This window comes from Struthio camelus, chromosome 2 (assembly GCF_040807025.1).
Source record: "Struthio camelus isolate bStrCam1 chromosome 2, bStrCam1.hap1, whole genome shotgun sequence".
In the NCBI taxonomy this organism is placed as follows: Eukaryota; Metazoa; Chordata; class Aves; order Struthioniformes; family Struthionidae; genus Struthio; species Struthio camelus.
Window position 1 is genome coordinate 54799991 of NC_090943.1, and position 27959 is coordinate 54827949.

Consider the following 27959-nt stretch of genomic DNA (forward strand, 5'->3'; position numbering starts at 1 on the left):
ATATCGAAAGAAAAAGTTTTAACAGTAAGAAGAATCAAAGGAAGGCCAAATTATTGCCACCCTTTGGACATTTGAAAATGTCACCCCTGAAATACAACCCACACCAGAAAAATATAAAAATAGCAAATGCATAGATAGCTAATGTTACATATATAGCTGTTTTCTATAAGGTTGTCTCTTCCTTTCCCATCTGTCAAAGCTGCATTGCCTGTTTCTAAAGCTCAAGCCTGGAAACATTTAGACACGTGCCTATCTTTAATTACATTATAGTTCCCTGAGTGCTGAGTGGAATATTCACATACAAGGGAAGAGGAGGGTTAAAGTGCAGAGTTCCTACAGGCTCAGATTAATCTTTTTCCAGGCCATCCTTGTGAGATAATTGAGCAGGAAGGGCTGCAAAGCTGGAAGGAGTCCCAGCCCTTTTACAAGCAGGACAACAACTGTGGAAATATTTAGAGGAAAAGAGCTGGGAGTAAATCCTTGGTCACACTCTTCATGTGAAAGTCCCACTGGAGAGGCTGGGAGAAATCTTCTGCTAGAGTAAGATGACTCTTGGCATCTTACAACATCTGATATTTTTGCCAAATGTATAAGACAAAACAGTTAGACATGTGATCTTGCCACATGTGATAGTCCTCCTTCCTTACGATTAAAGCTGTAACTCTTGAAAAGCATCCCTGTGACTTAGGGGGCTAGAATAGGCAATAATTTTCTCATCCTTGGGGAATTTTTCTAGTATTGTAAAATATTTTCTTATTTTCAGTCGGGGCAATCAAAATGTGAAAATCTTGAGCTGAGTTTCAAAAAATATTTCAGATTTGATTGTTTGTTTCAGTGATCTTATTTTGATTTTCCTCACTTCATAGAAAAATGCATAATAACTTGTGTTTCTAAGTAAAAAGCATTTTGACGTACAAATAGAGTGTTTTTATTTAAAACACTCTGCAACAGGGAGATCATGACAATTCTGAAAGAAGAATCAAAGTGATACTGAAATAGGCAACACATCAAAATCATTCTTTTCTTATAAGCAGTTTCAGGGTTTGGAGTGTCTTTTTTTTTTGGGGGGGGGGGATCAATTATAAAACTCCATCTTGCCAAAAAAAAATCCTATCCTGCTTTACATAGGAGCCTATATTCCATTTTTCAGGAGTGATTTAAGCATTTATGAGCTTGCTTTTAAAAATGGATCTCTGAGACACCTGAACACATAAATGTTATTCTCTGCAAGGTAATGACCATTCTTGTCTCTCCCAGACAGCGCTTTCAGCTGGTGCCCTCTGACCATTTAAGTTGTTGAGTACTTTACAGAATTAGACCCGAAAGGAACAGCATCTGAGGATGCTGCACAGCTCTCTGAATTGGGAACTAGCACTTTGCCCCTTTGGGCCATCTGTACAATATATTATTTATGAAAGAAACCCTGACTAATTTAAAGCATGCAGCCCATGCTGTTGCTGTTGAATTGCAATCACTGGGTGGGGGGGAAAAAAAGTGCCAGACAACTGCAACAAAAATCTGGGAGCAGTCAGACAACTGCAACAAAAATCTGGGAGCAGTCACAGTTTTTGAGGATGGTTTAATGAAAGGGCACAGAAGAAGCCAGTTTGGTTGCAAATGAATACCAAGAGAGGGGCGATTCATAATCCCACCAGTGAGCAGCGTTTCGGCCAGAGCTTTTCCAACGTCAGGCATGTTTGTATACTTTTCCCTTGGCTGAAATAACAGCTCCATCCAAAGCAATGGGCTAAAATAGGAGAGACTGGTCTCTACTGGCAAACACCTGGCAGCCACAGATGCCTCCCTGCCGGGCCTCATCAACGCCAAGCCTGTGTAACTAGTTGTGGTCAGATACACACACAAACACCGCAGTCATCGCTGCTGGAGACAGCGTCCATCACTTTTATTGCTGCTGGGGCTGCTCCCAGACGTGCCCTGCCTCCTCTCACCACTTCTGTCCTCAGCTCTCCCCTGGGTCCCGCACAGCATCAGCCGCCCTCCCTCCCCTTCCCCTCTTCCTAGCGCCGCTCGCTCGAGGCAGCGGCTGCAGCTCGCCTTTTGACTCCCCGAGCTACATGTCGAGGCTTTTGCACCCCCCGCCCCAACCTCGTTGAACTGAGTTTGCCGGCGGCTTCGCCTCTTCTGGCGGGGAAGACGCTTTTGCCTTGAGGCGGTGCTGATTTTTCCCCTGTCCCGTTTCCTATTTTCCATCGGCCTCGGTGGCTCGCCGAAGAGGAAGGAAACGGCAGCGCAGCCTTAAAAATCCACTCGGCGGGCGGCGGAGGGGAAAAAGGTGATGCTATTTCCCACCCTCCCGGAGGACGCCTGAATAAAGCATTGCCATAGCAACGGGCGGCGGCGGCTCCCTAGATAAGGCGGGCAGGAGCACCCAGCGGCGCCAGAAAGTTCTCGCGCCCTCCCCGCGCCACTCGCCGCCTCGTAAGTACTCCAGCCACGCGCCTTCTCCGGCCCGGGCAGCATCGTGCTGCCCTTCGCTTTGTTTTGTTTCCTTAGCAGCAAGGTTTGGCCCGTGCTGGCTTAATAACCTGTGTGCCCGGTCGCCGCTGGGGGCTCGCGGGAAAGGGCCAGGGGTCCCGGCTCCTCGGGGAGCAGGCAGGAGCTGTCGTCGCGTGGGGAAAGTTGGGGGGGGCGACGGATGGTTGGGCTGCCATGCATGGGATGGGGCCGGGGGGAGGAGACCGCCTTAGAGACAACGGTTTCTGCTAGCTTTAGTTGCTGGGATAGTTCACACGCACGTTGCACAAGCCGGCAGAAGGGGAACGGCTATCAGGACTTCTCCCACGAGAAAGGGGTGGCGTGCACAAGGGCTGGTTTGCTTCCCAGGGAAATAATTATGCAAGATTTTGTCTTTCTAATTACCTCCAAAGAGGAAAACTTTGTGATCAGGCCGTGTGCAAATGCATCTGGTATTTCCTCCATTGATCGAAGTTTTACTGTTGTTTTTTCTTTACAAGTTGCTGGGAGATGGTGGGAGTCAGTCCATAGTCCTACTTGGATTTTGAACTAGCCCCTAAAAGAGTACAGTTTGTAAGAGGAAACTGCTCTGAGACAATTCTGTGGGATCTCTGAATTCATCCAGTTATTAGTAGCAAAAGTTTTGGGTGGAAGAAGACACCAGAACCAGGATTTTAAAGAACTTTTTTTTTAAAAAAAAACCTGTTACCTAAAAAACGTTTAAGTCTGCTTCAGAAAATAGAAATCAGATTAATCTGACAAGAATGCCTGAAGAGAACAATCTAGCGTCCAGCTAAAACTTTGAAGAAGCTTAGTCCGTGTATAATGAGGCTGTAACTGGAAAGAAGTCAGTTTGGTAGAATAGCATTAAATATACCGTGAAACTCCGACTGCGAAGTTTGGGATGCAATGCAACACCTAGACTTTCTTTTTTCAGGGCATCTGTTTTCTACTCTGAGAGCAGAAAGCATGTTGCCTTGTTTTTTCCCAAGCCTCACCCAGCAAGCAGTTGTAGCCGGATCAGGGTGCTGGTGAAGGAACCCGCTTCCCAGTCCCCCGAGACCCCAGCCTGACTCTGAGCGCAGGCAGAGGAGCCGAACGCAGCCGGCAGTCGCACCGTCCCCGTTCCCGGCAGAGCTGTTTCACATGAGCTCTGTGACTGCGAGGTGGGTGCAGGATTACTACCCCCAGGTGGTAGTATCTTACACATAACGTAAATGACTTAGGGCAAACAAAGTGCTGACTCCGGAGCCTACTGAGGACATGCGATGGGGGCAAGGGCAGGCCTGTCATTCCCTCCCTTGCTCAAGCAAGAGTATACCGAATGGATAATTCGCCCCAGGCTGCCCATGGCCTCTGTTATGCCTTTTCATCCCCTTTGCAAAAAACACAAATGGGGCAAGAGTGGGACACGATCTCCCCCACCTTTTTTCAAAGGATAGGTAGCCTTTCCCAGTGGCAGTCTGACTGACACAAGAACAATACTGTGCCTTTTATTGCAAAGGTAAGTTCTTATTAAGTGCTCTGGGTCCAGGAGAAGGCAAGTACCTGTTGTCATACTGGTTTCTGTGATAGCAGTATCATCAGCCTACCAAAATAAATAATCATATTAAATGCAGATTCAGATTGCATGTTGCCACCCAGCAAAAGGATTTTCTCAGACTACTTTTACTTAAGTAGTGCTCATGACAACATTTCAAGATCTCTTTAATGACTATGCACGTGCTGCAAACTAGGGCGTGCTTTTTCTTGGGGATTTTGTTGATTGTAGGAACAAAGCAGTCCCTAGACCAAATGAAATATCAAGGTACTTATGGACAGCACTACCTGGTCTGCTGAAGTCCTATAAGGCACAATTTGTGGAGACCTTGCAAGGGGTCAGTTTGCAAATTCTAAGTACCCAGTGCACAAGGAAATGACATGCATATACAACAAATCATGCTCTTCATGTATAATGGTAGAGAACTGTATGTATGCCCAGTTAGCCCCTCCAAACTTGAATAGGAATTGCAGATCAGAAATTCATTTCTCCATCCCATAGATAAGAATAATCACCTATTGATGATTCATTTGAGAACCAAATATTCCCTTGGTTCTGCGTACAAGTATACATAGGAATCTAATTTCCATGCAGGGGACTAGCTCCTACAACTACTCAAACCCTAGGGGCATGCAAAAAATTCACATATAACCTTGCTCTATTAAAAGCCATTTCTGTGCCCAGGTCAGGATCAAACAAGAAGAGTTGAAGTCTTTAGTTTTGTTCTCAAAGCTTTAATGCTGTCTTACAAGATTTTTTCTCATGAGATGTCATTTCATGTTGGTTTAAATGCCACGTGATCAGATGTCCTCAATCCTTTGGGGTAGAAATCTGTGAGAAGAGCTTTGCTGAGTCTCACCCTAAGTCCTAGCCTGATTACTTAAGGCAAACACCTGTGTTAAAATAACTGCACATTAAAACAGCACAACAAAACTAGCTTCTCTTCCCATCTCTAGGAACCCCAGAATCGGCCACATTGGAGGACTTTCCAATGAAACTGTACAACTTCAGCAGAGAAAGGAACCCTATTTTGTGTGTGCGTGTGTGTGTGTGTGTTTCTGTGTATACATATGTATGTTTTAAGGTTATGTTAGTGTGTTGAAGGAACTGTGCAACTCCTGTGGCCAGATACCTAAATTAGCATTTTTAGCAAGCATATACAGCAAATAAAAATTCTGTTCAAACATGACTGGCAGCATCTTGGAGTGCTTTCTCTAAGGTGCCCAGAAATCCGTCAATAGCTAAGGTGATAGCTCAAAAGTGAAAAGTTCATATATTTTCCATCTGACTCCCCAGCTCTTACAAGCGTGTGGGCCCAGGGGAGTCCTGCTATCACACAACAATGACTCTGCATGCAAGTGAATCCTTATTAGGATGAAGGAGCTTTTAATAACCTACGCTTTTCAGCCTGCCTTATCCTTCCTTGCTCTTCTCTGTATATAAGTAGAGCTATTTAATGCCGAATGCGTTTGCAAAGAGGAAATGAAGAACTGGACTGGCAAAACTAGTACTCCTTCACGGCCAGGTTTAGGGAAGCATTTAAGACATCTCCGTTGTCTCTGTCTTTTCCCAGAAGTAAGAGACTCCAGGTGAGTCTGCTGAGCACACATCTCTGCGGCAGAGGACTGTACAGCCGAGCTGTATTGTACAAAAGTCTTAATGACTATTGCATCCTAATTCGCGTGGAAAAATCTATATCCATTTCAGAAAGTGTCTCCTGCTGTGTGTGATTTAGAGCTCCACTGTAACCATTAAAGTTGCCCAAAGGATGAATGTGGCTCATTATGTTAAGAGATGTAACAGCGTGCAAAAAAAAATCCTGGTCCATCATGTAAATTGCAGGCGTTACCTACCAAGGTGACTGACTGCTGCAGATAGGGCACGCTGGGTTACCACGAAGATGAGTAGGAAAGGAGTTGCACTTAACACTAAAATCTGAGAATGTGCTTCCGTTTGTAAAGGCATAGTAAAGCATTCATATAGTTACTACAACATTCTTCCATTCCACATGTAACGTTATTGGGGAATCTGTTTCTTCAGCGTCGGGAATTGATTTTAGTGGTTTGGGAAAGCACCATTACAGTGCGCACATACATCACCTTCGCATTTGATGACAAATCTGTGCATAATGCACAGTGACAGGATATAGTATCACCAACACTTTCTCATATCATATGCATTGTATATAGAATCAAGATATCAAAACTTTTATATCAAGTTTAGTGATATATTCTGGCAATCTTTCTTTTTTCTTTATTCTTTATCTGTCACATAGATAGTTGAAATGTGCAGTGCAGAAATACATTTGTAAGCAGGCAATGTATGGCAGGGCAAACTTTTCAAAAAACAGAGTCTGAAGTTAGGCTATAAAGCCCTGTTTCAAAGTACTGAAGATGCCAAGGGCTAGGCACCCTAGCCTATATTTCCTAGATGGAAATGTAAAGCCAAATCTGAGAGACTTATTTTAGAATACTATTTTTCAAACTACTGTGTTAAGAAAAAATAATTAAGTAAGCTTTTTATACTTTACATATAGCAATCCTAGACAACGCCTCTTTATAAAGCTTGGTTTTTACTGCAGGAAGTAACTCAATGAAACAACTTAGTGAAATCATCAGATTCGAAAGGCATTTCCAGCCAGTATAGGTTACTACCAATGTTACAATTAAATTTTAATATCACCAGCTTTTTTGGCTTGAAACCTGTTCAAAAGAGTCCATAGTCTGCAATGGAGTCACTGGTTTTACTGAAAACATTCTAAACAAGGTAATCTTTAGAAAAGAACATTCTTCCCACAATCATAATATTCAGCTAACAGCTGGAGTGCATTCATCAAATCCTCTAAAATCAAATCGCACTGAAGATAAAATAGTTTCTCCCTGAAATCATAAAATGTAGAGTGGGCCTTTATATGGCAAGATAGGTTTATCCTTTCAATAAAATTTTGATCGCTATATTTTAAAACATAGCTCTAGCTTGTTTATACAGATGATAAACAGAGCAATCATACCACACTTAGATGCATTCAAAGAGTTCTTTATGAAGGGTCTTCCTAAGTGGAAGATACTTTTTTTTTTCTCCTCCCCCTGTAAAGGCTACTGAAGTTTCCAGGCAACATAACCATTCAACACAGACGTGAGGCTGGACTGGGCCAGTACTGCAGTGAGCAGGCAGAGCTTCCACCTCTCATCCAGGCCTGATTCAGCATTTATATAATTTTAAAAATTTTTGTGAATTTTGATTACTGAAGGGCATTGGAGTTAATCCTATAAGTAAGTAAACTATGAGTCAATGTTCCCGACCTTTATTGCTGTAAACCAGTGTTGCTCCATTTACTTTGAAGTCACTAGAGTTTAGGAGAATTTTTTTCCATCTCCTGAAGAATTAGCTGAATGCATGTGTAGGACTTTGACCTTTCATATTTTGTTTGCCAGATATTTATGTGACTGCATTTTGCCTCAGGCTTAATTGTTCTTAGTATGGATTCAAGTTTAGTCATTAAAAACAAGGTTAACTGCCCTACGGTTCTCTTTTTATTGACCAACAACCACTCTGATTTAGGGAGAAATAATATAGGTAATTCCTTTACCTCCAGAAAGATAAAATGAACTTCTACAGTACAGTCACTCTTCTATTCTTTCTTTACCTTTGATTTTCCCATCTTCCTTTTCCCTATTTTTCTGATTCCCTTTTCCTCCACCTTTCTCTTTTATTAATCTTTCCTTCTGTACTTCCCTTTCCTTCTACCTGTTTTCTCCCATTTCTGTCCTTCTTCTCCTACTTCTGTCCTTCTCCGATTAACTTTATCTCCTGCTTTTTCCTCTTTGTAATGCTTTCCTCCTCCCTTCAAGGAAATCACAGCCTGCTCTTATTCCCAAAATGGAGAAAAGAGATGGCTACTGAGAAACCATACCACAGCTGTTGCTGCCTGAAGGGAGATACCCAGATCAATCAGGATTCACCTTAGGATCTAAGTTTTTTTTCCCCCCCCACCTTTAACATTGCACCATTATTCTGATGGGTTTCTGCTAAGCAGCTGTAGAAATCATTGACAGTAAAAAATGGTCTAATCTCCTTAGGCTCCTCTAATCCAGGGTGAGCCTGAAGCAGGTAAATTCTGTATCAAATCTCAGCCTGCCAGGTTCTGAGGAAGCTGAGGTCAGAGGCTGGCGACCAGGCCCCTCCCTGGTTATAAGTAACCAAGGATAAAAAAGCCTGAAGGCCAAAGTGCAATCCACTGAGACCTACAGAATACGGGTGCATAAACAGCTTTGAGAAACTGGTCCCACGTGCTTGCTTCTACCAAGGTGATGCGTGCATCAGATTGGCTCTGGTGTCTGCGGTCACCTGCCACCTTTGAGAGTCAGCACTCACATCTGGATCTTCAAAGGTATCTGGGCTCTTTTAGAGAGGCTGGAGCTACAAGACTAACTAAGCAGCATTTGTCATCAAAGTTAGATTGTGTGATAAATGCCAAATACAACCCTTAGTTTAAAGTAGAGAAAAAATGGAGAAGAAAACCAGAACAAAATAGCCTGTTTTCTAGCACTTTGTGAATGTGAGCACTATCTGTATGGCCAAAGTCAGTAGTCTTCTATAGAGCTAATGTATTTCCTGTGCTTATGTATGTGGGTTGCTTACAGCAATGTAGGTGGAAAATGGGATATTATATGTGTGTAGCCAAGGCAGTGAACAAATGCATCTCTTAAAATGCTTGAGCAAAATCAGGCCAGCAGACTGCATGACAAAGAGCAGCTGGAAGAAAGACAGGGACTTCTCATGAACTGGCTAGCAAGTGGATATATAATACCAACATGTCAGTTTTATGTCATAGTGCTTTTTTTTTTTTTTGGCTGCTGTAGCTTCCAAGGGGGAAAAAAAAAAACATTTCAATGATGTCAACAGAATATGTTCAGCCACTTGATATGCCAGAAGACAGACTGGACAAGCGAGATTCACACTGTAACCATTTAGGTAAGTGTTATTAGATGATGTCATTGCAGTAATTAGAGAGGTGTTATCTTTACATCAGTAGGTCCCATCCAGTGGCTGTTTTTTCCCCTCCAGCAGTACCACGGCGGCCTCATGAAACCCGATAGATTACACCTTCTGGTGACACTTCTGATGCCAGATGGAAAGGCAGAGAATGTTCCTCCTGCATATAAATATTAGCTGAAGCTCAGGAGGGAAGTTAATTAAAAAGGAGAAAAGAAAAAGAGTCATTGTTCTTTTCCCTGGTAGAAAAAGTAGAGCAGTTTCATCACTTATACCACAATAAACTGAGCCTTCCCTGTGAATATGGAACACATATTCCATATTCAATTTCAATAAAAGATTTCAAATAGCCCCGTTGCCCACACTGGGACGGCATTGTAAACAGTTTTCCCCCTTTACTGTCAATCTATTTCCTTCCCTGATCCTACTTTGTACGTAAGTTTTGCGCTGAGAGTACCGGAGGCATCTTTGCTCTGCCACACTCCCAAATACTAGACTTCATGACTTGATCGAGGTGCTTCTTGCATATTCATGGTCCTTGCCTCTACTTCAAATGATTTTGCTTCATTCCAGCTTTGCAAAATTGTTAGAAAGATTTACCAATCCAGAAACAAAAAACGACTTGCTCGTTGTTACCCTTGTGATGGCAATAATGAAGCACAAATGCAATTTCAAAAAAAGTATCTCGCCTCAGGCAAGCAGAATTTTACAAATGTCATTTATCCAGCTTACAGGGAAGGTATCTTAGTCCTACTTCTGCCCCATGGCATTCCTAGCCAAAGGTACCACTTCTGTAACTGCTGTCAGTGCACCCAATAAAAAGAATTGTCTATAAAATTGCCTATTTAAAGCAAACAGCAATTTGGGTAGAATTAGTCCCATTGTACAGGCAGGAAACTGAGGCACTGAGAGATTAAATGACTTCATTAAGATCATAGAGGAAGTCTGTGAAGGCTAAAAAAAAAAAAATCCCCATCTTCCAGGGACTTAACCCAGAAGTTATCCTTCCTGCTTCTAGTCCACGGATTTACGGCTGTGTCACATGGCGTGCGTGAGTCCGGGACCAGGTCCCTTTGGGCAAAAAGTCTGAAGCTGGAGGGGAGGGTGGAGAATGATGAAGCCATACAAGTGACATTTAAGAAATCAAAGCTTTGGTTTGTGTGATGATACTAATGACAGTCTAGACTTAACATTTTCAGCTTACGTAAGCACCCAGAAATGCAGATGCCTGCAGGAAAACTATGCCGACCATCTAAGCCATCTGAGCCAAGTCTTGTGTTAAAGTAAAAACCAAAAATCCAGTGCAGCGTTATGTAAATCAAAAGTGAATACTGACTGCTCAGCAGCTCTGGAAATAAGGCCAACTCTTGAAGTGAACAATATGCTGGCTTGGTTTACCAATGCCTCAGGCTGGCCCCATATGCATAAATCTTCCCTTCACAAAAGTGCCCTTGTAACTCTTTAAGACACAGATCCACACAGCTGGAGCTAAACGAAACAGTCATGGCCATGGCATCTCTGCATGATGGTGCAGCCTTCCCTCTGCCATGTAACACATAGCCACCCACAATTTTGTCCCTCTTCTTTTTTACATCTACCACCTACAAAGCAGAAGGACCACCTAAGTCACTTGGATGCCATTTGTTATGGCACAGAGACCTCTTATACTGACTTTCTATTTAGGAGTTGTTTCTCCATGGGCATTTTAATCTACTTGGATGTAAGTACTATTATTAAAGCTTTTCTTTTCACCGTCTGTTTTATTATTTCCCTTCCGTTTGAATTTCTGTTCATCTTTTCTTCTATGCAGAAGATCTTTCAGAGCAGCTGATTAAGAGCTGTGACCTCAAAAAGAAACCAAGAAAAGGTAAAACTATCCAGGCCTCCCAAAACACTGAACAGGAGCAAAAAAAGCCAAGGAGAAAAGATACACCCGCATTACACACCCCACCGCCCCTATCAGGTAAGCAATCCTTCTTTTGACCTCAAAATTCAAATTCAGTTCAGTGGATTGAATCTGGACAAAGATCCAGAGATCCCTCATTTATTTATATCCCTTTGGAAGTGAATAAGAACACACATCTATCCTACATACATCTGGGAAGGCAGGCTTACAGAGAGGCTGACTTTTTCAAAAGATTTCATTTTTAGACTAACAAAGTTCTCACACAGTCTCCAAATAGCGAGGTTGGTGTGCGCATGCTTCTGAAAAAATAATCCTCCCTTACAGCTCACATCATTGTCATTGTCTTCATGTGGTAAATGATGTGTATTTATCTCTACCAGCTAAGCCATAGCAGGCATCCAGATTCAATCTAAAATCAAAAAGGATCCAGTTCTTGTATGTTCTTGTGCAACTTGTGTCCCACGCTCAGTGGGAGACAAGGCTGGAAGGTGAGCACAGGGGCACGCAAGCTGGCTGCCGGTTGTTCCTCTGGGAAGATGCAGGGCCCCTGTGCATATGGGGACTTTGGCAAAGGATGGGTGTTTCAGGAAGCCAGAAACCACCAGAGTTACAGAGACTCTTTGTAGGATGCTCTCTGCTGCTGTGCATCTACAGACCTCCGAAGTCTGAGAGCCAAACGCTACCAACCTGGGGAAGGGAAGGGTGAGCAGGAGACTGCCAATGAAACCTGATGATCTTCCGAGTGTCCCCTACCTGAGCTGGGGAATAAATGTTTATCACTTCTCTCTGCTAACAAGCAGTCCTCACTGTACTCTCTGGGGAGGGAGCAGTGTTCTTGTACCAAGTGCCTTGTGTTGTTTCCCATGTTGTGCGTACACACAGGAGTTAGCAGGTAGCCACTTGCACAGTCACCCGTGTGTCTTGCAATGGCTCACACTTACCAAGTGAAAAACAAACAGCTGGTCTTTTCCAATACACGTAATCCAGATATTCAACTCCTCATTCTACACATTTGACCCTGTCCAGCTTTCACATGTATCCATCTACAAACATTTCTCTCTTAGGAAAGAGTGGCCCAGGAGCTGGAGAGCTGCATTTTGTGCCTGAGGTATCCCTCTCATGAAGAAGATAGCCTCACTAGTTAAAACAGGTCATCTGTGTGTGGTCACATTGTTCCTAAGTAGAGGCTTAAGCATTCATATGATTAAACAACTCTGATAAGATGTTAATCCTTCTGGAATACAAGAGTGCACTCATCTTTGCCATCATTTCTGGTGGGTTGCAGTTTAGTCCACCAGAAAACAGCTGGCTTAACAGTATCTTTGACTATAGCCTACAGAATGTAATTTACATAGAGGAAAGGCATACTTCTGCAAACCCTGAAGAGTAGGTACACCACACAAAGCACTCAGGCTGCTTAATTCAGAATAGTCACGGGTAAAGTTATACAGGTGCAAATTTCTTCAGTGTAAACAAGGCTGAAGAAGTATTTTCTTTTATTCTTCTCTGCAGGCATACTTTCAGACTTTTCTGATAACCTGCTGAAAAGGTATGGTATCTCAGAGAAACCACAGAGGGAGAGAGTGAGCCCAGGCTCTCAGATCACCGAACTGGAACAGAAAAAGCCTAGGAGAAAAGATACACCTGCAATACACATCCCACCCATTATAACAGGTAAGAAACTTAGCTAAAGAATGCTCCAAAGAGGAAGCCCGCAGTGGCTAGTGTCAGAAGTATGATCACAAGGAGGATGGAAGGAGGTTGTCTGTCCACTCCACTTGGCAATTCTTGCTCAACTGGACCTGTTAGTTCAAAGTATATAATAGCAGTAGCAGCTCATGGAAAGCCTCAGCCATGTCCTCTCCACAAGCTGCAGGAATGGGGTTGGGGGAAAGAGAAGACATTATATCCATTGAGTAGCTTCTGCAGAGGTGATCCTACTTTTGTGCAACAGCAGATACTGCACTGCTTTTCAAACCTGAGCACATAGGAACTTTTAGGTCACCAGCACTACCTTAGCTCACACTGCATCAAATATACTAGGGTAAACCTGTCCTGATGAATTTCCTGTTAACACCATAGTCCCTTACATGCACTGAAGAAACAAAACTGTGATTAATTGCCAGCTCATAATATCTTCTGGCAAAAACGTGGAGTGCAGCAGCAAATTTGCTCAATGACGATATGGATTCAGCCACCCATGTTTGGACCCTATGATCCTTTGTTTGTTGAGTTTCCCACATCCCTATGACACAAAGGAGCCTCAAGTGATCAGTGAAGGTCTTTGGAGGTGCAAAGACCTGTGCGTTAATTGCTACCAATAGCCAGGGATGCAGGAAATATTGCAAGTTTGGTTGCTATATACCAACTCTTTCCAGATCATGGGATGGAGCAAAAAATGAGCAAAGGAAAGAAAGAAAACAAACAAACAAACCCCACATCCAAAACTTGTATCACGTGCCTCATTGAAGCCGCTTCTGGGAAGGAACACATCTGACAATTTTTCTGTCCCTTCTTACTGTGGCCCCAAAGCATGAGAGAAGCAAAAGTTTAAACTTTGTCCATATGTACAGATTCAGTCAGAAAAACATAACTGGAAAACATCGTTCCCTTACAAACCTCTAGTATGAACCAGTTCTGCTGTGAGCTGGCTTGTCTTAGGCACTACTAAGCAGTGAGGCACACTACATGAAGAGGTTCCTGAGACAAATCCTTTGGTCCTGAGTGACTATGGAACAGTTGAGTATATCAAGCAGTTGAGTTTTAGGTTACTCTTTGAATGGGAGTTCCTGCACACCTAAGAGGTGTCAGGTGTGTAAATGGCTCCATTAGTCCCAAGAGCCACCTGTATTCGTAGACATCTCCTTACCTTTATGAATCTAATCCTTCATAACTGTCTCTCCACCTTCACGAACATGTGTAAGTTACTTTTTTTCATGTAAGCAGCCTTATATTCATCAATATGGGGCTCCCAAGAGCAAGGAGGAGCATACTGAGGGTTGCCAGAGCAGGGCAGTAAGTATAGCAAATACTAATGCCTTGCAAACTGATCTGCCCAGCAGAACACAATCCTTATACTCAGGCATCCCAGTGGCTTGCAGAATTACAGCTGCTATAAGTGAGTCACTGGAATCCTGGTCTGATCATTTGCTGGGAGAAATTAAATCTATTATATGAATTCTTAGCCCAACTGCAAGTTCTCCAGTTTGGAATATTTAATACAGAACACTGATAATGAACTACTCATATAATTGCAGGAGGAAATTACCCAGCAAAAGATTTCACATGATAAATAAATTAGGGAGAAAAAAAAACCGTAGTCTTTTAGGGATCAATTCAGAAGCAGCAGGAGAGGCAAAGTTTACCAAATCATTTGTAATAAACATTAGTCCTCTGTATTATACTTGAGGCCTACTCCGTGTTGGATCTGGGAAGAGAGTTGAGGTATCATTTTGGTTGGTTCTAAAATACTCTAAGAATAATTGCCTTTGGCCATTTGTAGCACTTTTGAAGATGGTATGTGTCCTTTGGTCCTCAGAGTATATGCAGAGGGGGAGAGTCTGGAAGTGAAACATGTTTGATGACAGAAATCAAAGACGAAATGTGTGACTGTAGCCGAGACATGTTTGACTCTTGTTTCGGTTTAAATGTGATTGTTAGTTAACAGGATGCTGCAAGGGTGGATTATTTCCTTGACATGGCTCTATGAAGTTCTGGTTGGATTAACATCTACTCACTTACTGCTTTATCTGTCTAGCCTTAATTATCTTCAGTATATAGTTAAAGGAGAAAGAAGAATCATTCTAAGGAACTTCACTTCTTGCATGCCTTGAAGGCTTTCTCTTTAGCTCTGAATAATTTTTGAAGGAAAAAGAAGCTAATATAAGTTATGTGCTAACAGAAACATGTTATTAGAAAACCCAAATGAACTGGTAGTCCAAAAATACAAAAGGGAAGAGCATAAAAAAGAAAGGAAAAAAAATGCAGTGACCTTCAAACGTGTAACAAAATTCAAAGCATGTGCATTAATTCTGGGGAAATGACAGAAGCCAACGCATTTTTCAACTGTTTGCGATCATACCTTAAATGACTCTTTCCAACCTACTAGTGTAGTGACTTTCCAGCAGTCAGCATGGACTCCATCAAAGCGGCCTGCTAGATGCTGCCTCACCCTGCAGACAGCTTTTCCACATCCTATTTTCTGGGTCCATTTTCTAATGATTGATTCCCTCTGGCAGATTTGTTTCAGGGGCAAAGTAGCCTAGGTGTTTGAATGCCTGAATGTGATGCCCTCCCTACTTCAAGGATGCATATTTTCTTTTCAAGGTACACACCAACATAGAGTTCTGCTGGTTAGAAGCTGGTGGCAGTGGGTCCACGACTTGCCATGAGAAAGTGACTCATTGTGGCTGAGGGCTAGTTCGGTATTTACTACTTGTTTACTTTCAGGGTTATCCCATCAGGCAGCAGACAGCGAATAAACAGACTGAGCTCTTGTGGAACTGCGGTGCAAAATAGCATCTGAATTATAGACTCGGAGACCTGAGAAGCCCCAGCAGGGCTACGTGCGCTAATTAAATATGAAAAGGCTTTTCTGTCCCTGTCTCCCAGTTAGTGGTGTTGCTGTAGTAGGCAGCACATCAGGGCCACATGTATCCTTTGCGAGCTCTTGCTGAGGATTGCCATGTTTTTTGCCATTTCACTTTCCAAATGCTGCTGTTCCAGATGTATTATAAGCAATACAAAAAAAAAACCCTACTTAGTTGCTTGCAATAACAGAGCTTAATTACTAGATTATCTTTTTAAGCAGCTGTCCACACAAGTCATTTTGTTGTAAATGTAGATAAAAACAGCAGCTGCATTATCTCTCCCCATTTTGACCAACTGGTTATGAGCACTCTGGGACTGTCCCTTTCCTTCTTGGTTAGCCAGAGGCTCGCTCTATCTAGAGGAATAAAAACAAGTCAAACAGGCCATATAAAGTGACCAAAACCACTTGTATCTACTGGGCCGAATGTGACCCGAGTGAGAAGTAGAAACGGTTTTACACCTTGCAAACACCTAATACAGGTTAATCCTTAGAAAACTCCTGCTCCAGTAGAGAACAGGTACAAATGGGAAATCGAGGTACAGAAAGGTGGTTGCTAAATTAGGATCTGTACATTACAGTCTGAAGGATCCCATGTCTCTCTGTAGTCTACAGAAGGAGACCAGGGAAATTAGTTCCTTAGCCCAGTTAAATAGCAAAGTACAGGTGTTATAAAACCCTCCGCTACACGGATTGTACTCCTAAACGTATTCAGGCATCAAACTCCTACTAAAGTGACCCAGATACCATTGTGCCACATGTACACAAACGAGTTGAGGGGCAGAGCTCTCTTCTAGTGACCAGGTCTCTTTCAGTCAGCCAACAACGTGGCTTTTTTAAGGGATTTAAAAAAGACAAATTGTAATCACAATTCTAATGTCTTTTCCCCCTTGCATGACACTACATGATTTAAATCAGATCCGAAGCCTGCACTCCGACCTGGAACACTCTTTGTTGCCATCCCCACTTAGCAATGTATTCAATTAACCGAAATATTTCTAAGAGTTCTTTAGGCCTGTGGGTTTGAGCAAGAATGTAAATACTTGTGTAAATATGGGAACACACTTCCCGAAATGTGGCTGCTTAGGGTTTCCTAATCAGATCAGAGATAACTAGTAAAACCACGATTTCAAACCCTCATCCTCCTCCGTGCTCTAGAAAACCAATTAAAAGAGCTCCTTCAGAGCTACCACTTACTTCCATCTCTAAAAAAACGGCATCATTCTCAGCAGTTAACAATAGTGGTTACTCACTCACTCAGTAGCGGTCGCTGCTCAAACCAATGCAGGCCTTTGTATTTCAAAATAATATTCATTCATCCCTTTCAGTTCACTTCTGAAGCCAGCTAGGTCATGAGAATTGCATATAAATGAAGCAGGAGCCTAAATGAAGGGCAATATAGGTTAACATTTTCATTAGTTCATCACCTCTTGAAAAGATTCCAAAGCTGAAGAAAATCTTCCTGTGTGGTATTGCTCTATTTTCAGACTTCAGGAAGGCTGAAAGCCTTCACTGTGCAAGAGTTTTCAATGCAGAAGGAAGCAAAATAGGTTGGTTTGACAGAACAACTCAGCTGGTTAGCACAGACTAAGAGCAAACAGTAGGAGACTGAATTACAGAGAGATTTCATTGGTCTCAACTCAACGGTTACCCTCATCCTGTTTTTAGACTATATTAATCTCCACAGCAAGGAAGGTGGACATAAAATATATCTTAGAGGTCAATTGCTTTATACTGCAAACAGGCAAAAACAGCACAATCAGTTAAAATAGGGATCAAGGAGAAATTTTCCTATCTAAAATATCAGCCTCACTTAGCTTTATTAGTTAATTTTTTAATAAAGTGATTAGTTAGAATAGTTGGTATATTGTGATATCACAGAAAAGCCTCAAAGTCCACCATTAGAGGTGGACTTACCATTTTAAGTATGATGATAGATTAGATATAGATATAGATATACAGATAGATATACTTGTGGACAATATGGTCCATAACCTAACTAAAGAATAGAGGAAGACTCTGGAAGAAGGAAATACTTATACATGGCAAGAGAGGCCGCACAGCACATCTGCAGCTGACGAGCCAGCTCTCTTGAATCTCCATCCCATGCTTTAACTGTGAAATCAAACTTCCTTTCAATATTATGTCATATCACTCTCCAGTGCTTTCAGGATAGGGATGAAGCCTTACAAATTATTTTTCTTCTCCCTTCACAGGACGGATACACTTTGAACCTTGTTCAGATCCCAGACCTCAATAATTCATATACTGGCTCAAAGGCTTTAGCGTGTGAATCTGTTATAACATTGATCTCAGTTCTGTTCCTTTTGCAATTTATTGATACTACATAACATCAGCGGGAATGATACTTGGCATGTAGTATTCTAATATTTGTCTCCTTTAGCATCTGCGTTAGCAAAATCTAAGTAACATTGCTATGTACCTACAGGAAAGAACCGTTCAGACGCTTGTTCACACAAACTGACTCAGTCACATAGGTTAATCACAGTGTTTATTTCATCATGCAAGCACTTCCCTTTTTTTAACTTCCCAAGCCTTTTTAACAAATAGGTTCTCAGAAGACACTTCAGGGTCTCTGCTTTCACAGGTAGCTGAAGTGTGCTAGATTTAAGGCTGACTGATAATTTTAGCTAACAGTGTAGTGATCCAGTTCTAGTTCACTAAATATCAGGAGACTGATTTGCCAAAATAAATGAAGAGGAACTCCCATGATGTCTGAAACACTATATTAAGGTTAAACTATTAGAGAGGACAGAAAAATTTTCCTTAACCTGATTTTTTCTAAAGAAATAATATCTTAAACTAACTCATTTTTTTTCTTTCCTTCTCTCTCTCGCTTTTTTTTTTTTTTTTTCCTTCTGTTTTTAAGGCACTAAGCTGCTTACAGAAGAAAAGCAAACAGTGATTATGGAAGATGAAGAAAAGGATGGAGACACAATCCCCAGTTAAGATTATAGTGATATCTGCAATAATGTAATGTAAATAATAATTCTGGGTCATTTGAAGTGGCAGCACAGAAAAAACCAGCCCATTCATTTTTATAAATAATAATTTTCTTAAGTATGCACCTGAATTTAAATTCTCTTCAAGTGCTTATCTGCATCTCTTCTTATGAAATCCCAGGAAGCAGCATAGGAGACGGTAGAAAATTCATTTACACATGGGGCTGGAAGGATTCCCTTGGTTTATTAAGAGCAGCTTTCCTGGACTTTTGTCTACAAGGATTCCACCTCAGATCTAGTTTTGTATAGCGTAGTGCTAAGGGTTAACGCAAATGGCACTGCCGATCCAGTGTAGCTGGCACTAGATACTAGAGTGGACGGTAGCATAGGGCAGTGCATTTTCTGGCCATTCTTTCTTGGTTATGCAAGCTGCTCCTGAACCGTGTTGGGGTACAAGCTTGGCTCTTCTTTCTCCTCCCTCCTGTTCCCCTGGGATGTAGAACAGCAACTAAAGACTCAAAATTGTATTTTTCTCTTGACTTTTCGCTTCATTAGTCCAGCTTTTCTCTGCTGGAATAACATTGACTGCAGTGAAAATTCCCATGTGCAAAATTGAAGTGATAGATGGAGACCGTGGGAGAGAAGGAATCAAGTCCAGAATGCCTGAAATGCGAAGCAAACACTTCTTTTGCCTGTATCTGCTCATAACTCGTGTTTGTAAGGAGAAAAGGGTAGATTTACTGCAGTATAACAACTTAAAGCTAAGGGCCATTGACACTGACCCATCAAACAAAACACAGGGCAGAGCCCTCAGAAAGGAAACACACTGCAAGTGCAACATTTAGCTGTTGTACCAGTATAGTCTATTGATTTTTTTTTTTCTTCTTTCAGAGGTTTTATTCCTAGGCTGGTGAAAGATGAATGAGTTGGATAGCTAATCCTCGTACTCCACATGTATGCTTTGGATATGTACTTTTTAAATGCAGTCCTAGCTTGTCACTTAGGAGGAGATGTAAAGATTGAAAAATCACAGTGGAGAATTCAGAATTGAGTCAAAGGGACAGCATTACTCAACGGCATATGCATACTGCAGGGTGAAATAGCATCATGCTTCTTTTTTAATAGCTTAATTCACTGATTCAACCAAGAATTGTTCTCACAGCTAGCTACAGTCTTCAGCACTGGTACAAACAGAGGTGGGTACCTGTAGAATATTACACAAAATAGGTAGGACTGGGTAGTTTTCTGCTTACCTTAATAGCGCTGTATGCTAGATGGAGCAGTGCTGCCAGCTGGATCCTTAGGAACCTCAGCACAGAGGTTAAAGATTATCTAGCCCGGCAGACTGAATTCAGCTATTTTTTTTTAATACCCTTAGGCAGACAGCTGAGGAACACACTAGCTAGGACTTCATTTGCCACAGTGACTGACCCAGCATCTTTCGTAAGAATGTAGTCCATTCGCAAATGTTCAGCTTCAAGATGTAACCAGCAAGCTTATAATAAATGATGATATACTAAAGCCTACAACAGACTAGATATATTATTTTGGAACACCTGATAGCTAGAAGGTATACTTTTTATTCTGTTAGTTTCTCGGTGAGAGAAGATAGTATTTAAAATATGACCAATAAATATTTCAAATAAAAACATTCATGTAAAGAACACAGTAAAGTATATCACAGCAAGTACATGATAAAAATACAGACATAATCTATACCTAGGAGCCAATGTACTGCTGAATTTTTAGTTTTTGCAATTGGAAGTTACAATTCCATATCCATATAATTTCCTTTCAAGTAGGCACTGGGGCGTTAGAAGCTTTATTCCATGTCTGTCACCTGTGCCATGTCTTTAGGAACCAGACTTTTTTTGATGGATGGTATCTCTCACATCTTGAATGCCCTTCTCGGTGTCAATCAAGTTTCGTTTGGAACCCACTCAGATAACTCAAACAAAGTTCAATGATTAAATATAGAAATACTCACAGGACACGAAGTGAGGAAAAATTTGCTCAGAGGCCAGCTCAGCACCAGGTACTCAGGGATTCAGACGATCAATAGAAACAGAATAAAGACATATGTTGTGTTGCCACTATGAAAGAAGGCCCATGGCATAAAAGACTCCCTATGCCTTTCTTGAGTGCCAAGGGACTATGGCAGCAATTTGCCTTTATGCAAGAGATGCAATTTTTAAGGTGGAATGAAGAATTATGTTTTTGCAGTAAGAAAAGAAATGTCAGGCTTGAATTAGTCAGAGAAGATATTCATATCTTTACACATGACAGCTCACACCAGCTAAGAACCAGAATGAGCTGAAAAATCAGTCTCTTCTGCACTTGTGAACAAAAACCTTGAGGTCTGTTTTTCTCAGGGAAGGTTTAATACAATTTCAGCTTGGAAGAAAAATACCAAATCTTATTATCATCATCCTTAGAGTCACCACTCCAAACTTGTTTGTCTGCAAAAAAAGGGCTTCCCAGAGTTAATCATCTGCTGGCCAAACTCATTCCTGCTTGAATTATATTGATGTCAACTGAGCTGTAGCTGAGCTGGTGAATCTCAACTGAGCCTCTGTCCTACTGAAAGAGCTTTAGTCCCATACAGAAGCTTCTACATAGTGTGAAGGAAATATATATATATATATATTACTCACCTAAGGCAATCAGTCTCTGCTTCTGCACTGATGTTAGCAGTGGGGAGGAGAACAGAAAAAAATATGCATAATATGCAAAGACAGTGACCATCCTGTAGAACTAGCACAAACAGCATCAATATAAGCAGCATTCATACTAGGCCTTTTCAAGATTTTAGCTGATCCTGCTGCAGACCAGGGCTTTCCTTTGATGTGAAGGTACTTCAGAGAAATTGTGCAGCCTGGACACTCCTACAGGTCTCAGGAGATGCCTACACCATTTCTCCCAGCCAGTGGCACTGCATGTCCTTGCTGAGCACAGTGCTTCACCCTTCAGACTGCAGTGCTTGCTACTCTCTACTGGGAGCGCTCCAGTCTGGGTGCCCCAGGAATCTGGAGACTAACTGGAGATGCCTCAAGGAGCACAAAGCCTCAGGTTTAAACCCCAAAGCATCTTATCACGTTGTTACCTGAGCATCATGGCTCAGCTTAACTTCAAATGAACATTCCAGTGCAATCTGAGCATAGATTTCCTAGTGATGTTGGATGAATATTTTCAGCACAAAATACAACAAGAGTGAAAGTGTGCAGTCCTGAAAAGACTGAAAGATTGAAATGAATATCAGCAACAGATTAGCTATGAAAATGTACATGTTTAGATGTGAAGATCCTTAACAACAAAAGGCAGCAGCACAAATAGGATATGACTGGCTTCACTGCTCTGAAGAAGACATTTTTTTCAAAGGCTGGGGGATGCTGACACAGGTTAACATGAAAAATTTACATCACACTTTAAGCCTACCAACAGGACGATATGTCCTCCTCTGAAGAGGAGTTACAGTCCCACTGACACCTCTGATGGCACAGTGGCCTAATTTACCATCCCTTAATAGATCAACTTAAAGCCCAGCCATAAAAATGCCACAAAATACATTATTTGCTGCACTTTATTTAAAATTGCATATTCATACCTTGGTAATTGGGCATTTACAGTTTCTCCATCCAGGAGCAACTTGAGCAACTAGAAAATGATTTTTCATTTGGTCAGTTCAGTAAATGGGGAGGTTTGCAGTGTTCCCGGGAAGCTTCTCAAAGCTTTCATCTGCCTCATTGCATCCAGTGAAAGTGTTTAAATGTTACTTTATTTGGGAATAAGATCTGATTTGAAAAATCTTATAAACACCTGCCATTCTGTCCCCAAAAACAAAGCTTTTATGTCTTGCAGAATCCTGCGTGGGCTGTACACTGGTGTGAGTGCAGGTTTATTTATTGCCCTTCAAGCTCTGAATTCTCTCTTTGAGACGATATATTGCTAAAACTGCAGGAATTGCTCTCTTCGACAAACATCCAGAGTTTGTGTGTTCTGGGGCAGAAATACTTTCGCCTCAAGTGTTCCTGAAAGTTTCCCCCGGCCATTACAGTGAAAAAATAAGGCTGAAGAAAACCAAACTATGGCTTTCATTTGGCAAGCTCCAGGTATTAGCAGTATAAGAGGACACATATCCTGGAGCACCACTTGTCTGAGGTGCCAGTAGCAAATTCAGTCCTTGCTTCCTGCAGCCAAGTATCTCCACTAAGAGATGGGGGCAAAGCACCTGGCACACTGCTGATGGAAACAAAAAGCTCAGAAGCAGACTAAGGTAGCACCCTTTCTGTAGTGCTGTTAGGAACTTAGGATGCTCCAGATCACTTAAATTGAAGTGTCTCCACATAGGCATTGACTAATCCGAGGCCTTAGCTTCTGGCTTACGTTCAGGTACTTGCATTTAGCTGGAACTGAACCTCACCCTAGAAGTCTGCACTGCACAGGGCTGCCAGCCCGAGGCTTAAGGGAATGAAGTGATCCAATCATTGAATAAAAGACTGGGAGGTTGTTAATGGCTAATATTTTTTAGAGTGAATTCTGGGTCATCTTCTACCTGGAAACTAAGGGACAGTTCTCCATTTGTGATAAGAGTTGGGACAATGGAGATTTAAAGGCCTTGTGCTTTAGTGGCATTCAACTAAGGATTGCAGTAAGCCCATCACGCATCTGAAGATGTTATTAGCACTGCTGTCGTGCTAAACATGAGGTCCATTAGATAAGTGCTTTATCAAGCTAAGCAACAGTAGAAATAAATACAAATCAACGTTCACAGCGCTACCACTAACCTGCTAACACTTAACTATCCCCACAAGTAAAGCAGCATTTGCATGCATTGAGTTTAGGAACATTTACACTGAAATTTTTTCTGGTTGAAATTTTGTCTGTCTAGTTAATAAATAGACAATCAGATAACATGTTGACCACTTAAAGTAATAGATAGGTTTAGATATCATAATTGAATATCTTATTCCATGTTCTATACCATTGCTATCTTTGGGGGTGCATGTAAAAAAATTTTCAAGAGCACACAAATGTCAAACATTGCTTTTTGTAAACGTGATTTCACAGTGCTCTTATGTGCAGAGACATGCCCAGCAGTTGCATCTACAGGTGAAGGATCAAAAATGCAGGCCAGTGGAGCACATTGGAAGTTTTGGCTTCTCACTTGTGCTTAACTAAGCTCGTTTTACTCTGTTACTTACATCTCCTAAAAAGCCAGGGGCCTTTTACAGTGAGGCTGTGCAAACAGGAATTTCAATATTCTGGAAAAGTAGCACATGTAGCTCTATGAATTCAAGGAGTGAACATTAACACCCAGTTTCAACTCCATGATACTGATTTCTAGTCCTGCAGGAGAATCCATATCAGTCTGTCTGGCTCAGAGCTGTGAAGAGAAGCTTAAATGCTTATACCTGACAAGCTGAAGAGCCTTGAAAAGATAAGAATTGGACAGATGGGACAAGAAGAAACAAAACTAGAAAGTACAGTCCATGAAATGAAAGAATCCCTTGTGACGGGCTACTTGCGTTCATTCTTATATATGAGAAGATCCTGTAAAGTGCAAGCTGAATATATGACCATGAGATGCTCTGCCTTGAGCTTGGATGCTCTGCCTCCAAGCTGTCCAGAGCTTTCTAGACTTCAGATTAGTTTTCAGGCCTCCAGGTGGTCTTAGGGTCATACATTCCCACGTTCTATTTAGCCTGGAGAAGAGAACGCTCAGGGAGATCTTCTCAATGTGTATAAATACTTGATGGCAGGGATTAAAGAAGATGGAGCCAGACTCTTCTCAGTGGTGCCTAGCAATAGGACAAGAGGCACTGGGCACAAATTGAAATACAGGAAATTCCACTTACATACAAGGAAAAATGCTTTTTACTGTAACGGTGACCAAATACTGGAACAGTCTGCCCAGAGAGATTGTGGTGTCTCCATCCGTGGAGACACCTAAAACCCAACTGGCCATAATACTGGGAAACCTGCTTTAGATGAACCTGCTTTGAGCAGGGGGGTTGGACTAGACAGTCTCCAGAGGTCCCTTTCAACCTTTAGCAACTCAGTGATTCTGCAACAATAATTCAAGATACACACTAAGGTAGCTGCTTAGTGAAGCTTATCAGGTCTGTGAGAGGTCAGGAGTAAAGAGTTCAGGATAAAGGGAGAAGTACCTACAAAAACAGTGAAGGATCAAGCTGAAGGACAAATGCCGCTACACATCTGAGGAGCTGAACTGAACAACAGACCTGACTAAGGAGGAGAAAAGGAGGTGGGGATACAGCCCATGCAGAAAAAACTTTGCCCCATGAACGTAGCTGTCTGCCTCATGACTGAAAGAATATGAAAGACTCATTTATAACCCACTAGCCACTGTTCTTCCTTCCTCCTTTCTCCCCTTCCTCTTCTCATACCTGCTTGTTGCTGCTGTAATTGTCCATGAGGATTTTGGAGCCAATCTTCCCTTCCAATCCATGTTTATGTAGCCACAGAAATAGATTCAATATAAAGAATGAACGCTAAAGGGTCTCTCTATGTCTCAACCAATGTAGATTTTAGCATTCTGATTTTTAATTCAGATTTCAATCCTTTACTTAAAAAATGAAATAACAACTCCCTCCAGGAAAACAGAGCAACAAATTTCCTTACCACAGCAAAGCCACCCAGTGATTAGAGTGAAGACTTAAGTCACAACTGGGCTAAACACAAAAAAAGGCTAAATTTGCAAAAGTGTTGACAGTTGCAACATATAATTCATGAAAAATCTAAACTGCTTAATGAGTGTTAGATCATCAGACTTTTTTTCAAAAAGGATGGATTACTCAGACTTATTTCCATGCTGGAAGCAAGTGGTTAACTCAGAAATCAGTAACGCCAAAAGCTTTGAGTGCCTTGCAAAGCCAGACCTCCCTCAAATAACACAGATTTCATTTTTGAACTTCCTACTTGGAAAATCTCCCCTCGATATACGCTAGATGTCAGTATTGGATTGCGACGATGATCCCGTCTGCTCCATCAAGTAGCTCAGCTGGATGCCAGTAGCACAACCAGCTTTGCTTAGGAATTATTTTTCTGAAGTGCCCAGCATTTACATGAAGCAGCCTGAACAAATGTCACCCTTGTGTCAGATGTTTGTGATACAAAAGCAATAACCCCACTTAACTGCTGACAATAAAAAAAGGAAGAAAAGAAGTTCTGGCTCCTTTTGCCTTTTTTAAGTGGCTCAGTGCTGTCCAGTCATCCAGAGAACAGTCAGGTAGGATTACGGCAGGTAAAGTATTAACCAAAGGTGTCCTAAAGAGAAGGAAATGACACAGACAGAAAATGTGTTTGGAAGAATAGTATAATTTGGCTTGTCTATACAGCCTATTCATGTAAACATTTCAGAGTATTTTACAGGCAAAATGTAGTTCTCTGGGAACTCCTAGAGATAAATCACATTTCACAAATAGAAGGCTTTAAAGTGCCTCCTCTTTGCACTTAGTGTAGGTAGCTGGGCAGCCCAGTTGCTGGAGTCTCAAGCGCTGATGGGGTTCAAGGACGTCAAGGCTACAAACATCGAGCTCCTAGTAAGACAGTTGGACAAAAATAACTGATACAGCATCATGTCAGAACACTTGGGCAGCTGTATGCTGCATCCACCTGTTTTATGGAGATTTCTTGCAAAACACTGAAAAATGCTATCGGACCTTAGGGCAAGTGCACACAGACTTGCAGCAGTCTTTTCTAACAGAGCAAGGGGCATCTGTAACATTCTCCAGCTGTTTCGTACAACAACCAGCCTTGATTTTAACATAATTTTCATACAGCAATGTTATATGTACTGACTGTAGCAGTTTTGACATTGGATGTAGTTACAAACCTGTGGTGTATAACAGATAGGTAAATCTGCTGTGAGTGAACTTGTAGAAAATAAAAGGAACAGAACTAGTAAATAGAAGGCTAAATATAACAGAGAAGAGTCAGAATACTTTTTACAGGATAAATCATGCCTCATAAATCTTTTAGGAGTTCCTCGGAGGAGCATAAAACCATTTGCAGTTTTCCAAAAAGATTTTGCCAATGTCTGGCTCCAAAGGCTGTCAAAGTTACCAACCTGTCATGGATTGAGAGAAGATCTTAACACATGATTTTAACACGGATAAATAACTGGTTAATAATAGGCGGGAAAAAAAGAACAGGATCAAATGCTCACCATTCACAGTAAATGAGGATAACCTTCTGTTCTGTTCAATATGCTTATGGAGAAGATGTGATTTGGAAAAGGTACAGGTGACAAGGAAAAAACAAGCAGGCACAAAAATAAAGGATAGAAAGGAGGGAAAAAAAGGAAGCTTATTTCAGTTCAATCATCAAAATCACTGGCTCAGTGTGGGTAAGTAAGTGCAGAAAAATGTGGATAAGGAGAGATAATCCTAACCCTGTATGTGTTGATAGGCTATAAATTAATTAACAATCATTACAGATAATTCTACAGAAATTACCACTCAGCGCTCAAGGAACAATACAACTTTAAAAATTATTTGGAAAGGCATGAAAGGTAAAACATAAAATGCTATAACATTACTTTATAAATTGCTAGTATGCCCACATCTTGAGTACTTTTCACAGTTCTGGTCCTCTCCTTTCAAAAACAGATTTGAAAAAGAAAGAAAGAAAAGATATAGAGAAAAGTAGCAAAGAAGATCAAAAGTAGAGCAGGTTTGCTTGGGAGGAAAGAGTAATAGGACAGGATTCACCAGCTTGGAAAGGGAGAGCTGAGGTGGTATATAAATCACCAGAGGCCTGCAGAAAGCAAATAGGGAGTTACTTGCCACTGCTTCTCACAGCGTAAGATCCGGGGCAACAAGAACTTTCTTACAGAGGACAAGTTTAGCTGAGAACACCATAAGGAGCTCAACTATCTATGAAAACATTGGCTTTCTTAATTTGCTGTGAGATAGTGGTATGAAATTATTTTTTTTAAACAGCAGACCAATATTTCAGCGCTAAGTAGACATATGCTCCAGTAATAAGACTACTGAAAACAGTTCTAGCAGAAGTGTCCATTATATTATCTGGTTAAATCATACAATTGCTTATATCTTGAATTACACCTGCTGCACAATGCAGTATGGCCTGTGCAATGATTACACAATGTCCTCCATCCGACTGTGAGAAGCATCATTCCAGAAGATGCCTCTTAATCTCCTCTACTATTTCCTATTCCAGTTCTGGGAAATATGCTGAATCTTTTTCATCCTTCCCCTTTGGTCAAGCACCTTATACCTCATTGGATGTTCCTCAGATTTCTTGTGAGAGGCTGGGAAATAGGTTCCTGAGCTGTAGGTGGGCCTCCTGAAGTGACACAGCTGAGGTTTGATGGCTGGCAGTGATAAAGCAAGAACAACGATGGTTACCATGTCTACCATTCACTCGCTGGTGGACAAGAAATGAATTCGTCAGAAGCTCTGTCCATCCCACTCAGCACAGCCTGTCTGTGTAAAGGAGGGTTTCTCA

General features: G+C 41.6%; 2 protein-coding genes across 10 annotated transcripts in view; one reads left to right on the forward strand and one right to left on the reverse strand.

Moving 5' to 3' along the window:
* Positions 1-27959, reverse strand: part of PDE1C (phosphodiesterase 1C) — a 411928-nt gene that overhangs the window by 15639 nt on the left and 368330 nt on the right. For 7 of the 9 annotated variants that reach the window (XM_068935844.1, XM_068935837.1, XM_009679701.2 and 4 more), the window contains one exon: positions 18880-27825. In XM_068935844.1, the coding sequence (XP_068791945.1) occupies positions 27656-27825 (170 nt within the window). In that variant the 3' untranslated portion in view covers positions 18880-27655. Of the gene's footprint in view, positions 1-18879; positions 27938-27959 lie in introns of those variants that run through there. The other 2 variants (XR_011139751.1, XM_068935840.1) reach the window with 2 other exon arrangements.
* Positions 1988-19996, forward strand: PPP1R17 (protein phosphatase 1 regulatory subunit 17). The gene is made up of 5 exons (XM_009679706.2): positions 1988-2439; positions 8878-8989; positions 10821-10973; positions 12429-12590; positions 18395-19996. The coding sequence occupies exons 2-5, from the start codon at positions 8908-8910 to the stop codon at positions 18472-18474; spliced, it is 477 nt and encodes a 158-aa protein (XP_009678001.1). The 5' UTR covers positions 1988-2439; positions 8878-8907; the 3' UTR covers positions 18475-19996.